Genomic DNA, 16,094 nt, shown 5'->3' on the forward strand with positions numbered 1-16,094 from the left:
AATAATCACACCAGGCTATAGCTTTTTATTAGGCCACAGATATATTTGTAGAGGTTTGTTTCAAGTTGACAATTACAACAAAGGAAGCAAACTAATCAAACTATTCAAATACTTTTTAAAGCCTCACAAATAAAAAAGCTAAACAGAAAACACATCAGCGTAAAACAAGGTTATTCGTTCATGTTTGCTCTGATGTATCATTACGTTAACTGTTTATCTGAATGCCTGTCCTGTATTCAATCAGGCAAAATAACACCGGTGTTACAATATTCGGTTCCTGAAATATTCTGTTCCACTGGGTGGCCCTTACGCGAATATTCATGATATCCTCATTTTGTGGGCGTGTCCTTGAGAGAACGCGAAAGCAAATGGAACTGAAAATATTAGTAGACGCTTCTCAAATCGCATCGGTTTAATGGATTATTTCGAAAAGGTAATAAAATATGCAGTGTTAAGCAACAGTTCACATGTTCAAAGTAATACATAGTTTGTATAATATGATAAATCGTCTGAGCTATTTTGCCTGATTGAGTGCAGGCATTCAGATAAACAGAAGGATACAGCAGAGCAAACATGAGCGAATAACCTTGTTTTACACTGATGTGTTTTCTGTTTTTGTTGTTTTATTTGTGAGGCTTTAAAAAGTTTTTTAATAGTTTGATTAGTTTGATTCAAAATGAGAATATCATGAATATTCGCGTAAGCGCCACCCAGTGGAACAGAATATTTCAGGAACCGAATATATTGTAACACCGGCCCAAGCCTGGCCTAGCCTGGTAATACCAGACTCTGCTACTTCACTTTGCTTCGTAGACAGAGTCTGGAATGGCATAATAGAGAAGTGTTTTCTCTCTCGCTAGGGGACGCTTGTCTGAAGTTTAAAATCATTGGTTACCCGTAAGCCAATCAGATACGTTTAGTTATGACGTATGTTATCCGCCTGTACAGCCGCATCGAAGCACAGACATCATGCATCGAACTCAAATCTATGATTGAACTTCCACTGTAAACCTGTTGTAAACACATGATGATGTGAGCGAAATACCGGAGTGAACATGGCTGTAAACGACTTTTGCAGATTATGCGAAGTTAATGCATCCCGAAGTTTGCATCCCGTGTCTCGTTTCCCATTTCCGCGGTCGTTTCGGTTTTCGATTTCTCTAACCTACAATGTAAAACTCGGCGCTTAGCATCTACGTCACGGCTCTCAGCCCGCCCTCTGTTCGTTCATTGGCCCGGCTGTTTCCAGACCGGTGGCAAACACAAAGCTCTGACGCTGTATCAGACTGAGTACAGAAGCGAAATGAAATTGAGCGGAAGTAGGAAGTCTGACGTAGTCAGGCTAAGCCTGGCCACCCCTATGAAAAAATCCTGGCCCCGCCACTGTTCACTCGCCGGCGTTAACGCTTCTCATTTACTTTGAATGGGTGACGTCATGCGTTGCCGAACTGAATTGTGGGTTCCGTCGCGTCGCTTCACTCGCGTTGCAAGCGGCAAAAGTTGAAGATTTCTCAACTATTCCAACGCAGGCGTCATCCAATCAGATGGCCCTATGCAAATTCCCTAGAGCAGTCGCTAGCCAAATGCATTCGTGCAACACCGGAAAGTAATGTGATTAGCTGTACACTCTTAGAAAAAAAAGGTTCTTTGGGGTTCTATATAGAACCCTAGGGTTCTTTAACCAACTTTATAGAACCCTTTCTGCCAAAAAGGTTCTATATAAGGAGAAAGAACCCTTTTGGCACAAAGGGTTCTTTGGGCTAAATGTGCTTTATATACATTATTAGTGCATTATTCAAATGATTACACTATTGAACATTATATTTGTGTTTTTACTTCAATTTTACTTAGGCACACTTTTCATTCTGAAGAAAACAAACTTATATACATTTTCAAGTTTAATAGGTTTATTAGAAAAAATAATTGCCGCATTATCCTGTAATGAAAAAAATCTAAATTAAATATAGCTTACGTTATTTCTGGATCTAGGCGCTAGGGGCAGAATTCTGCCATCTGCTGGTTAAAGAAAATCCTGTAGGAATTACTTAGATTCTGAAGTCAATTCTTATAACTCAACCCTCCAAACAGATGCATTAAATAATCTTCGACATAAACAGCAAATTACTTGCATGTGTATGCGCTGATTAGTTCTGTACTGTCTGCACGCGCAGTGTCGGATTTCAGCCGCGCGCGTCGTGCGCGAGTAATTAGAATGCGCGTGAACGCAGCATTTTAAACTTCAACCGTTACGGGCGTCCGTTTGAGCTCATCGCTCGAGAGGACGACGATTAAATTGGTAAGTGAGAAAATTAATATCTCTTACGTTATTTTAATTACATTTGCCTAAATGCTTGATATATTTACACACCTTGAATGTTTTTTTCAAGAATCAAAAAGAAGAAATGTGGTTTACGGTGCTGTCCGGGCCTGCGCTATTCCCCGCCAGGAGGTTTGTCATTTCTTACATGAATTCCTGAAATTTCTGTTAAAAAACGGTTGTGGACTGATCAATAATGGTGGCGAGAGTTCATGTTATATCCTAATACACTTTTCTTTGTACTGTAGATTGTATTGGACCTAGAAAACGCATAAAACGATGTTTCAGGAGCAGTCAAATCACGTGATCACAGCCAGACCGCACTGTATAGACATGAATTAAAGAGAAACCCCGAAGAACAAAGCGAGGAGCCGATTAAGATGTTTCTTCTCTGGATATAGCTGTGAGTATTTGGTGTTTGCAGTTATAGCACACTTTTTTTCTGAATTAATTGAAGGCCTAATTTATGCTAAACACTGTAGGCCTATTTGGTTCTTGAAGATGCATAATGAAATGAAGATGAAGAAGAAAAGACCTTCAACTGCAAACCAATGACACAAAAAAGTACATTATTTTTACTCACAGTACCAACTTTGGGAAACTTGTAAATCTGCTAATCTGAAGTGGCTTATATTCGTTTTTCTATTTTTCCATGTTTAATGCAATAATTAATAATAATAAATTAATTAATATTTCTGTTTGCACTCTCACTGCAGGGATGGACTCTGGAGTGCAGCATTACTTCAATAAGATGAAAATAACACACTCCTCTATGATTCACGTAAGTTTTAAGATGTAATTGTGAGAGATTCCTTTCTGTTTTCTGTTGTACTGTACTCTCCATAAGTCTAATAAATGTTTTTCTGACTTGCATCTCCATCTTAGGATGTCAAGCCCCCTGAACGCAAAGAGAGTCAGCATCAAAATGGATGTGCCCCTGATTGAAAACACAGAGATGTCAAAACTATCTGTTGGCTGTCTACTTTTTGTTCAATATGGAGCATCCAAAAGCCAGTTTCTTTCATTCAGCACTTTTTAGCCCTTCTCAGTACTGAATTTACCATGGGTCATTTGTTTTTATTGTTTAAATGCTTATCTGAATGTTAAATTATCATTTAACGCTTATGAATTTAAAAACAATTCTACTAGCTAGTCTTTTAGTTCATTTTTTTAAGAAACATTTATTTTTGTTAACTCTTCTAACTATTGCTCTATGAATTGCAGTGTGTTTTATATTGCTTGTGTCATTGTAAATGCTAATAAAAATGTCTTAAATGATTACATATTATGTTGATGTGTTATGTCTATGGGTATTTAAGTTTTTCTAGTGATAAAGTAACTATATAAGCAGGTTAATTAATAAAATTTAAATTAAAATAAATTAAAAACTAAATCAACAAAATGAACCCATAAAAGGTTCTATATAGAACCTTTTTTTCTGGCAATAAAGAACCCTAAAGGGTTCTTTTGATTGAACACTTAAAAAGGGTTCTATATAGAACCTTTTCAGGGTTCCATATATGACGCGCCTGATCGAACCTTTTTTTGGTTCTATATAGAACCTTTTCTTCTAAGAGTGTAATCACTATAACTGTAGCGTCGCCGTCAACACAAGCTTCAGACACACCCTCCGTCAAGCGTTGACGCTGACTCCACGTGTGAATGCAGCGTTAAGACGATATACTTTAAGCAACCTCATAAGATATAGTTCGGGGAACACGCCTAGAAACGGTACATCTTCAGTTAAGGTCTACCTTTAGAGTCTTCGTAGCGCGCTAAAAGACAACGTTATCGGGAAACCCAGCCCAGATCCTTTCAGATTTGTCTCAGAATTTTGTTTTAAACAGTTGTGATATGGGAACATTACAGGTTCGGTTGTGAATCTAGCTGAAAACAGCCGCGACCATATAAAGACATGACAAGGTAAATTGGAAAACGCTAATACACACAACTACAAGCTTGTCAATCCAACACCACCACCACTTATAGTAATTTACCTTGCAGCTACTAACAGTGAAGAAATATGGTGTTTTGGCAGAAATTATTAAAAATGCTGCTATTATTAGGCCTACTTATATTTAATATTGCGGAATATAAATAGCCTACACTTTCTTTCATAAAGCATGTTTATGCTTACAATATTTTATTACACAATCTATAGTTTATTATTTATTTTAGAAAACATATACCCATGGTAATAAGAAGCATGGTTTTACCTGTGCTCTGTCTACCATGATCTTACAGTTAAACCATAGTAAATTTCATCATGGCAATTAAAGGATAATTTAACAAAACAGCTTTAAAGCCTGTATCCCATGGAATAAGGGCAAAGCTTTAGTTTTTATTTCTTTAAATATGTTTTATGACATTTTTAATAGTTCTTATGGATTTTAATTTTTTAATAATTAATTAAGTAAAATGTTATTTCAGTGAGAGCATCATGAAAGATATCAATGTCTTACATAAATTAGGTGTTAACTCTTTAAAAATGTTATTGTTTTAAAGGAGTAGTTCAACCCAAAATGTCATAATTCACTCACCCAATGTCATTACAAACATGAATTACTTTCTTTCTGTGTAACATAAAAAAAGAAAATAATTGAAGTCAAGGGTAGCTTAACCAAAATGGTTTGCTTGACAACATTCTTCAGAATATCTTCTTTTGTGTTTTACAGAAGAGAGAAAGTCATATAGGTTTGGAACGACATGAGAGTGAGTAAATGATGACGGGATTTAATAGCATTAAATGTACTTAACGGCATGAAAATCAGTGCTTTACAGCCAAAGTGAATTTCTATGTGACAAAAGTGCAATATTAAATTTGTTAACTGCATTTGTAGTAAATTCAATAATATTCATCATTATTTGTCACTGTCCTTGTTTTATTTATTCATTTACTCCAATTTAAGGCCCTAACCCCAGCAAAAACATTCACAGGGGAACTCGTGGGCCGCATGGGCTGGGTTTGTCCTGGGCCGAATTTTAGCCTCAGTCCAGCCCTGGTTTGACAACTAGCGTGGACCTGCCAAACGAACATAGTTTCGACAGAAAAGCAAAAATAAATAAATACAATTAAAAATTATTTTTACATGAATGCAGTGCATATCAAGAAATAACTTAAATCAAATCAAATAAATGCATTTCTTTATGCTGTAATAGTGCAGTTGAAGTCACAGACAGACAGGCTTTGTGATTTTGGGAGTGTAGATTATGAGAATATGTTTGTTTATGCTCGAGAGTTTTACATTAATGGTACAAACAATCATGATAAATAGAAATAGAAATCTCGCCTAGGTGCCAAAAAGGCTAGAATTAATATATAGGCTAAATATAAGACACAACTCACACTGGGGCATTTTTGCCCTAATATAATTTATTGGCATATAACTGCATTCTATAGGCTCCATCACGCAGTGAGTTGTTGCCCTGCATCATGTTCACCTCAATCGACTGAAATGTCAGATAGGTATGTCTGGGGCGGGTGCGTTAAATTACCGCATTAAATCAAAAGCCCTAGTTGGCGTGTTTATCTGTGCGCAGTGTTGGCCCATTACTCCGACCTCCCTTCCCTCTGTTGTGTAAGACACTTATGCAGAAGTTTGAAAACAGGAACATTTAACCTCAAAGCATTTTCAAAGCAATTCTCGTAAGCACACTTTCTTTAAGTTATTTATACCAAGAACCAGAAGCATGCTTTGACTTTTTATTTTAATAGTATTTATCTCTAATACTTCTAATACTCTTGGTAACGGTGCATTTTTGGCAGTATCAATCGGGTATGATCAGGTAAAACCAGTCACTAGTTGAGGAACAAACATGAAGCCCTGTTTGGTTTGGGGAGGAGCACTCATTCTTTAAAGATTCAGATGACAAGAAATAAAACATTTTGCTGAGTATATTTCTTGCCCATAATATAATTATACAGACTTCACTAAAACCTGTCAACCTGATCTTCTTATCAATTTGGTAAGTTTCACCTTTTATATGGTAATTTAATTTTGTATATATATATATATATATATATATATATATATATATATATATATATATATATATATATATATACCAGTCAATTTGCACTTAAATTCGATCAGTATAATCAAGTTAACGTTTTTGCCTCTGAAATGTAACATTTATAAAATAATGTGATAGTGTATTAAACAATTCCGTGTCAAACAGTCCCGTATTAGACACTTCTGTTGGTGAAACTGCTTTAAATCTTTTTTTCCTCTTCTTCAATATTGTTTTATGTTTTCAATGTTTATCCGAAATGAAATCTGGCTATCTGAAACAAATTAATTAATTAACCCTCTGATGTATTATTAAATAATGAAGTAAAATAAAATAAAAGTCTTATTCACGTCAAAACTATATGGCTACACAATTATCCCACCAAAAGACGCATTTTTAAATTAATGATGTGTTTTGTTGTTGTTGTTGCTGAGTCCAACCAAAGCGGTGTCGAAGTTACATTGCACTTTTAATATTACTTTGAATTTAATTACTAATTCACGCAGAAAGGACATAGATGACCGTGACGACAAGTTATGCATGATTATGATGATGACATTTTTACAGTGCGGTGGTTTGAACTTTAGCCACACAAAGACTATTGTCATTTAAAGCTATGCCGCTATAATGAAAATCATGTATCAAAAGATTAAAATGGAAAAATTGACGTATTTCTGTATTTTTAGTAGGCTAACAAAACTTTATTTGTCCAGGGAAAATGCGCACGCAGAATATGAGAGTCTTCAGCAGACTGACGTCTCGCTCCATCATCTTGCCTTTAAGTTTCATGACCATCTTTCTTCTGTACACTCAAAACGCCCCGATGGACGATACCATATACTCATTTGATGATTTAATCTTCGAACCTTCATGCTCCTGTAAAACTTGCATCATGGGATTTATGGACGATGACTGGTTCGTTTATCGTTACAATCCCACCATTCCAGCCCTGCTCAACAGAAGAAACAGCTTGCTACATAGAGACGCATACAAATGGTGGAGGGTAAGACTTTAAAATATTAAAGGCGCGGTCCTATATTCACTGTAGCCTATATATATATATATATATATAGGCTAATGTAATATATAATGTGTGTGTGTGTGTGTGTGTGTGTGTTAATATATCATACTGTAAAACGTGATAGCCCCAAATAAGTTCTTCTCTTTAACTCCAATTGCTATGACAAGTTTTGGATTTTGAACTCAACCAACTGGAAATATTTTACAATGGCAGTTTTCGATTTATGAGTAGTTCTTTTCATTTTATTCAATGCCAAAATAAATACTGTGTAGTTTCTAGATTTTCACAAATTCATCCTGATAACAAACATCAGGAAGTTAAGCACACTAAAAGTAGTCAAGCAGCCAACTGAGGAATGTCCTGATGTGAAAATGAAAATAAAATCATCCTATCTTGATGGTCTTTGCATGACAAGATCGTTGTCTTGATGCTAATTTGCATCTCTTTAAATATTTGTACAGGGTCTACAACCGTCAAAGCTCAGAGTCAACTACACAGAGGTGGTGGACCAGTTGTTTTCTCTCTTCCCCGATGAAGAACACTACTCGGATGCTGGTCCAGATCGCTGCAGAACCTGTGCTGTGGTGGGAAATTCTGGGAACCTCCTGGGATCCCACTATGGTCAACTAATAGACAGCCATGACTTAGTCATTAGGTATTAGAAGAACAGATTATTACACAGAATAAATCTGATAAATGTTCTCTACAGCAGTGGATCTCAACCCTTTTTGTGGTATAGGAATGATCTTCTTTTTCTCTCAGGATAAATAAAGGCCCGACAAAAGGTTACGAGAAGGATGTGGGGTCCAAGACCACTCACCGGATTCTGTATCCCGAGAGTGCTGTGGACTTGGAGGACAACACCCATCTGGTGCTTTTTCCCTTTAAGATTCGTGACATGCAGTGGCTCATAAGCACTTTCACCACTAGACACATCACATGGTGAGCACTGTTTATTTAAACAATTAAATAATTATGAAAGCAAGCAAATGATTATCTATATCTTCATAATTTGTAAACCATCGTTTTGTTCCTCAGCACCTACACACGAGTCAAATCTTCAATCAAGGCAAACGAGAATAAGGTATCCATATCATTAAATCAATGTAAATGAGACTCGTTATTGAGAGATTGATTGTTAAGCCCTATAATAAGCAGATATGTATGTCTCATAAATGTTTTGGTTTCTGTCTAGGTGATGATCCTCCACCCTGCTTTTATAAAGTACGTCTACGAGAAATGGCTGCAGAAAAATGGCAAATATCCTTCTACTGGCTTCATCACAGTAGTATTTGCCCTGCATATCTGTGATCAGGTATAATTGTTTGTCTTGTTCACATAATGTTTGAGTTTATGATTGCTGCAGAGTTTCCGTATATTAAGAGAAAAAAATAACTAGCTCATTAAATGCTATTTACACTACAAAATAGTATGCAATAATAACATAGTCAGTGAATATGATTATATTTATTAAAATCACAAATGGATGCTGCTTTATTACATTACCTGTACTTGACATTACCTCCCCTACACTTTATTTCCACTATTAAATAATTACCAGCTAGGCATCTTATTTACACTTTTCAAATATTTCTTAATTTTATTTAAAATAAAAGCTACTCCTAGGCCTAGCTGATATGTGATAAGAAAAGGGAGAAGAATGAATTCAGTAAAATGCAGAGACCAACAAGTGCAACATGATCAATATCTTTGTTGATCCCAGAACAACACTGATTTTAGGGATATGTTATGTTTGTTATGATATGTTTGTGTTTACATATATGCTTTTTATCCCAACCTTCATATTCAATAATGTAAAAAGATGCACTTTTTTTTGCAGTAAGCTATATTTAGCTTATGTATCTATCTCAAAACATTTACCAATTTATTTAGGGGTAAAAGTTTTTAGTGAGAAAAAAATACTGAATGCACCATTAAGAAATGTATTTATAAATGCACCGTTATGGAATGATATTTGAATAGCTTTTAACACAGTTTAAATCCCAGTGTCATGTTGTCGCCAGCTAGAACACCCTGAAATGGCAAAACTCCTGACAGCTCTGTCTTTTACGCAGGTGGATGTCTTTGGGTTTGGAGCTAAAAGTGATGGAACCTGGCATCATTACTTTGACAAATCTCACACTAACTTTAAAGGCGGACCTCATAAAGGAGACATTGAAAATACAACAATGTATCAACTTGTACACAGAAACAAGATTTCAATATATAAAGGGTATTGATAAAGAAAACAGTTCTTACATTTAATGAAGGATTTCAGGATGGATTCAGGTCTGAGAGGAATGTAAAAATTAATAGTAAATGTTAATGTATTTAATATAAATGTTGGCAATGTTTTGAGAGCTGTAGCAAATGCTGTAGAATTTCCTATTCTTTTCTCTATTTATAATGCCTTACTGTATTGTAAACATATTGTATGTTATTCATGTACTACTAAAATACTTATATATATATATATATATATATATATATATATATATATATATATATATATATATATATATATATATATATATATATAATGACATCTGGAATGTTAGTTTATATGGATCACAATCTTGTATTGTAAAAATAAATAAAATGAAAAGGTTGAGCCCTTCAAAATGTGCCCAAAAAGAAGAAAAAAATGTATAGGAATGTTCTTTCAAGAAAGGAATGTTCTTTCATTTTAAAGTTCTTCCGAGAAAGCAATGTAACATGAAAATCAAATTTTTAAAGTCGTTTATATGCCTATGTGCTGTTTTTAATATACTTTAAGACAAACTGTGTAAATTCATAAATCAACACCATTGCTGAGTATTTTCTCCTTAAAACTACAGTAAACCAAAGACAGTCTCAAAAATGCCATTTGAAATCGTTGTTCTCTACGTCACAAATATGTTGTAACCAATCTAGTCATCATGCTTCAGGCCTGTATCACTATGCTCTGAAGCTGGGGAGAAGCAGTTATTCTGGTCTATTTTCTGTTGATGTGTATAATCGTATATATATTTAACAATATAGCGGATGAATTATATGTATTGATGGAGTATTTTATTCATCCTATATAAAACAATTGTAGAATTAGTTTGCATAAAAGCTAGAAGTGTTGTGGGGTCAGACAAGTTTACTTGGCTACTGAGCATATTTTGTTGGTAATTTTCCAGCAGACAACAGATGGCTGTGAAATGAACAAGACCATTATTAAGGATGTCACTTGAAGGCTTCTTGCCTCTGGAGAGTATTGACTGTTTTGATACAATGTTTGATTTGGCCAATGGGAAAAGGGTTGACCATCAATTGGCAGAAGGCCATGAGAGATTAAGGTAAAAGATGTACAGTAGTTGGCAGTCGGCCACTCTTACTAAGAAAATTGTCTTTTAGATAAGCAACACCTGCAATTATATTAGTGAAATGACTATGGCTGAAAGGTCGGCGAGTACATGGGAAAGATGTGTGGGTATTATGAACTATCGCCAGAGAAACACACCGCCATCTTTATACTGTTGTCTTTGAACTTCCGTTTTTGCGGTAGCTCTGTACATTTCTATGGCATCGCTGACAAAGAATAATTAGCTGGTGAAGTGGATTTACTTGTTGTAGATGTAACAGGATTAGATGATTGACAGCAGTGTTTGCCTATCAGCGAATAGTACCTCCTATTTAAAGGCCGATTGGCTGTTACCTGGGATGCGTCACGTCCGTTTTGCCCCCTTTGTTTGGCTGTGTTGATGGTGGCTGTGGGTGAGTGTGCTGTGTTTTAATACGGTGACTTAGAAATTGTTGGCGTGCATAATCTGAAACTGTGTTTATTTAGTTAGAGTGCAGTTTTTATATTCTGGTGCTGCTGCCGTTTTTGTGCTGCTTAGTGGGTTTGATGACTGTTTGCCTCTCAGGTATGCAATGTTAATAGCTCGTTGCGTGGTTAGTATAAAGTTGGTATAGTGGATTTAAAATTTTTTCCTGTATACTAAATTAGGCATGACTTCCTGTACCCCATGGTGGTAGCGGTGGGCATGACGGTGATAAGCCCGTGCCTATAAAGTATTTTATTCAGCGTGATATCCTGATGGTAAGTGTTTTAAATGCAATTATAACTGGTTGAGCATAATATCATGACTTTTAATCTTTGTTTGTGTTCGCTGTAGGATTCTCCCTCTCGTTCTATGCTGTGATTGTTTGGTGCCGTGAACTTTTTTTTTTATGCCGTGACTGTTTGCTGCCGTGATCAGTTGTTGCTCTCTTCGCGCTGTTAAAGGTCCCGTTCTTCGTGATCCCATGTTTCAAACTTTAGTTGTTGTTGTTGTTGTTGTTGTTGTTGTTGTTGTTGTTGTTGTTGTTGTTGTTGTTGTTGTTGTTGTTTAAATAAAATCTGTAAAATTTTAAAGCTCAAAGTTCAATGCCAAGCGAGATATTTTATTTAACAGAAGTCGCCTACATCGAACGGCCAGTTTGGACTACATCCCTCTACTTCCTCCTTTAATGACGTCACTAAAACAGTTTTTTTTTGACTAACCTCCGCCTACAGGAATACACAAGAGTTGCGTTTGTAGAGTGTGTTTGTCGCCATGTCGTCGAAACGCTGTTATTTTCATCCCGCAGTCCAATCACTGGGTCTGATTCCGGCTCAAATTGATAGGGTAAAATTAAAGACATGTTTACAATAACACTGAGCGCATGCATCTCCACGTTATGGTAAGAGGCGTGACTTTTCCGGGCACGGTGCGCTCAGAGCTGTCGGATCACAACACAGGAACCGCTGGCACAATCAGAACTCGTTACGTATTTCTGAAGGAGGGACTTCATAGAACAAGGAAGTCATCAGCCCGTTTTTATGACAGTGGAAACAGCGGTATACAGATAAGTAAATTATGTGAAAAATACTGTGGTTTTTTTTACACGCGAAACATGAACACGTGTTATATTGCACACTATAAACACAATCAAAGCTTCAAAAAAACACGAAAAACGGGACCTTTAAAAGAGCTGCGGTCTATAGCCGCGCAGACGAAGTCATCGACATTTATTAAAGGGGACTGCTGGTCTGATTCTGTGACGTGCCGTTTAGTGCCCTGCTTCATATTTTGATTTGTTTGGGAGGCTTGATTAGCTCTTTCAGTTAAAGGAAGAGCTTAAACTCAAAAAAAAAAATAAAAAAAAAAAATAAATAAATAAATAAATATATATATATATATATATTTATTTATTTATTTATTTATTTATTTTTCCCCTCTTTGTCCTTTTTCTTTTTCTGAGTTAAATCATTTAACCTTTTTGTTTCTTTTTGAACTGTTTAATTGAACTGATTTGATTTTCTTTCTGTAAAACTACATTCTGTGGTTACATGTGTGTAATCTATTAATGCAACTCAAATTGTGTGATCTTCTATAATAATTTATTATTATTAATAATTTATTATTATTAATAATATATATATATATATATATATATATATATATATATATATATATATATATATATATATATATATATATATATATATATATATATATATATATTTTTTTTTTTTTTTTTTTTTTTTAAATCGCAGATGAATCGCCTTCGATTATGAACGCGATATTGCGTAGCTTGTCCGCGAACTACGGCTCTGTATATTAAGTGCCGCTCCATTTGAAAGCAGGTGATGGACATTTACCACTAATCACAGAACCGGCTTTACTGACGAGACACGCATGACAATCTCATGCGATTTATCGTGCAGCCCTAGTACAGGGACATCAGCACGTTAATAGTAGTAGTGGTTCAGCGACGTCAGAAATGAGTGAACTACGGGACATGCTTAGAAAGCAGCAACAATTAAATCAGTTAACCCAAAGTATGGCTCAGCTTCAAAATTCTCAGTCACGTTCGAGACCATTTAAGGCTAATTTAATTTGCAGAAGGTGTCAGCAACCTGGCCATTTTGCCAGAGATTACGATGGGGAGCGGAGATCTGCTTCACCATCAGCCCGTGTGAATTCTGCCATAATGAGGGGTGGACAGTCATCATCCGTGCAGCCGTCGGAAAACTAGTTCCCACCGAGTTGCAGGGCCACAATTTGGTTGGGAAAAGGATGGGCTACAAAACTGTAACTGATTCTGATTTTATGTCACGCTTTATGTCTACTTGTCCACAGCTTATTGTGTATATATGGGTGGGGCTCAGATACCTTGCCTGGTGGACACTGGTTCTATGGTGTCCACCATTACTGAGAGTTGGTTTGTGACAAATTTTGGGTCATGGGGTCAGGAACAGCTTAGATCGTGTCATTGGTTACAACTTCGAGCTGCAAACGGCCTTTCAATTCCTTATATTGGTTATTTGGAATTAGATGTGGAACTCTGTGGGCGAGTAGTTTCAGGCTGCGGCATGCTGGTGGTCAGAGATCCTCCCGGTGGTGTGTGTGCAGAAGTTCCTGGGGTGTTGGGTATGAACATCCTGAGCCGCTGTTACCGGGAGCTCTTTGGCCAGTATGGCACAGCTCTCTTTGACTTACCAGTGGTATCACAGGCCCCTAATTTTGTTTTTCAGGCTTTACAGCATTGCCACCAGGTTGACGTTCAGCCAGTTTCAATTGCGGGGGGCGAGTCAGGGTGCTTGGACGTCGGGCGTGGCGCATCTCGGGTGGCACCTTGAAATTGGTTGCTGCGACCTGTTCAGTGCAATATTCGAGTGGTACAGTACTGTTTGAACCACCAGTTTCTGGTCTTTCTGGCCTCTCTTGCTCTTTTAAGGGTGGACGGTGGTACAGTTTATGTGCCAGTAGTTAATGTGGGCACTGTAGATGTGGTACTGTACGCTAGCACTGTCATTGGCACTGTGAATAAGGTTGATGTGATTAGTTTGTCCTCGGAGGTCGCAGAAGTTAAGACAGTTACAGCTAAGGTGAGTACACAGGTTGTGCAGGTTTCCCCTACTGTGCAGGAACAGATAGCCATGTTGGACTTATCTGTGTTGTCAGAAGAAGAACAGCGTAAGGTCAGGGCACTACTGGAGAAGTATGTGCCTGTGTTCTCTACAAACGATGGGGATTTGGGATGCACAAATTTGATATCCCATGAGATCCCCTTGTCGGATGACATTCCTGTTAAGCAGCGTTTCAGGCGTATTCCCCCATCCGAGTATGAGGTGGTCAAGGCACATATCAATCAATTGTTGGAAACTCAGGTAATTAGAGAGAGCTGCAGTCCCTATGCTTCGCCCATTGTTCTGGTCAAAAAGAAGGACGGTAGTCTGCGCATGTGCGTGGACTACCGTCGCTTAAATTCAAAGACTAGGAAGGATGTGTTCCCTCTACCACGTATAGAGGAGACTTTGGACTCGCTGGCTGGGGCCCGTTGGTTTTCTACCATGGACCTGGCCAGCGGATACAATCAGGTACCTGTAGCTGAGGGGGACAAATTTAAAACTGCTTTCTGCACACCGTTTGGCCTCTTTGAGTGGAATAGGATGCCCTTTGGGCTGTGCAATGCCCCAAGCACCTTCCAACGACTGATGGAATGGTTGTTTGGGGATCAGCAGTGCCAGTCCCTCCTCCTTTATCTTGATGATATTGTTGTCTTTTCCTCCTCGGTAGATCAACATCTTGCCCGGATGGAGGTAGTCCTGAGCCGCTTGCAAAGTGAAGGGTTGAAGGCCAAATTATCCAAGTGTGCTTTTTTTTTCAAAAGGGAAATGCATTATTTGGGGCATGTCATCTCTTCAGATGGAGTTTCCACTGATCCAGGGAAGGTGGAGGCGGTCACACAATGGGGTTGTCCCACCAGTGTTGCGGAGTTGCGCTCATTTTTGGGATTTGCTAGCTACTACCGACAGTTTGTGGAGGGGTTTGCCAAGTTGGCTGCCCCTCTTCATAGGTTGGTGGCTCAGCTAGCAAATCCCAAGCGGCCGAAGCAGGGTGTTCAGGAGTTTGCTGAAGCCTGGTCGGCGGAATGTCAGTGTTTAGCTTTGCGGGGTTGAAAGGCAAGTTAACCACAGCTCTAGTGCTTGCTTATGCTGACTTTTCGCTACCTTTTTATTTTAGAGGTAGATGCCAGTCATGGAGGACTAGGGGCAGTCCTCTCACAGGAGCAACAAGGTAAAGTACGCCCTATAGCTTATGGCAGCCGCAGTCTTAGGCCCACTGAGCGCAAAACATCCAATTACAGTTCAATGAAACTGGAGTTTTTGGCGCTCAAGTGGGCCATGACTGAAAAATTTAGGGAATACTTGCTGGGCCATGAATGTGTAAGATTGAAAATATCTAAAGATATTTTAAAATAATCAAAGACATTTGCTTTACTGTTTCAACCCCCTCTCTCTTGCTACAAGGGCCATTTGGAAGGCATAAAAGGTGCTGATAGTGATCAAGCCCTGTAGGCCAAGATGTGTGTACATCGGGGGTCTACAAATGGTCACACCTTTAGTACAGTGGGGGGAAGTTTTAATCTTCTGATTGGTCAGTTTGAATGTCTCACATTTGAGTTTTGGTCACATGGTAAAGGAAGGGATAAAAGAAGATTGTAACTGTTGCTCTGGTCTCTTCTTTTATGCTCTGCTCTTTTTCTTGGGCACTCTCAGGCCCTCTCTCTCTCTCTCTCTCTCTGGTAACTTTTTCATACATGCTGTGTACGATTAATGGTATATGATTTTATCATCTCATATATCTATTTTGTAATTATTTAAAGTGTAACCATAATCAGATATTGTCATTAAACCCTTTCATTTACAAATGATGTGGTAACTAGTTTTGATTTAGTAACATTAAT

General features: G+C 37.5%; 1 protein-coding gene and 1 long non-coding RNA gene across 2 annotated transcripts; both read left to right on the forward strand.

Annotated features, from left to right (window-relative positions):
- The first annotated feature begins 2,887 nt into the window (after positions 1 to 2,887).
- Positions 2,888 to 3,600, forward strand: LOC125275760. The gene is made up of 2 exons (XR_007186503.1): positions 2,888 to 3,098; positions 3,203 to 3,600. It is a non-coding gene; the product is annotated as an uncharacterized LOC125275760 (long non-coding RNA).
- A 2,396-nt stretch (positions 3,601 to 5,996) lies between these two features.
- LOC125275758 (CMP-N-acetylneuraminate-beta-galactosamide-alpha-2,3-sialyltransferase 1-like) lies at positions 5,997 to 9,801 on the forward strand. Its single transcript, XM_048203008.1, has 7 exons — positions 5,997 to 6,283; positions 7,042 to 7,331; positions 7,811 to 8,004; positions 8,112 to 8,291; positions 8,388 to 8,433; positions 8,545 to 8,664; positions 9,425 to 9,801. Exons 2-7 carry the CDS (start codon positions 7,047 to 7,049, stop codon positions 9,587 to 9,589), a joined length of 990 nt encoding a protein of 329 aa, XP_048058965.1. The 5' UTR covers positions 5,997 to 6,283; positions 7,042 to 7,046; the 3' UTR covers positions 9,590 to 9,801.
- Positions 9,802 to 16,094: the final 6,293 nt, after the last annotated feature.

The sequence above is a fragment of the Megalobrama amblycephala genome, linkage group LG9 (assembly GCF_018812025.1).
Source record: "Megalobrama amblycephala isolate DHTTF-2021 linkage group LG9, ASM1881202v1, whole genome shotgun sequence".
Lineage (NCBI taxonomy): Eukaryota > Metazoa > Chordata > Actinopteri > Cypriniformes > Xenocyprididae > Megalobrama > Megalobrama amblycephala.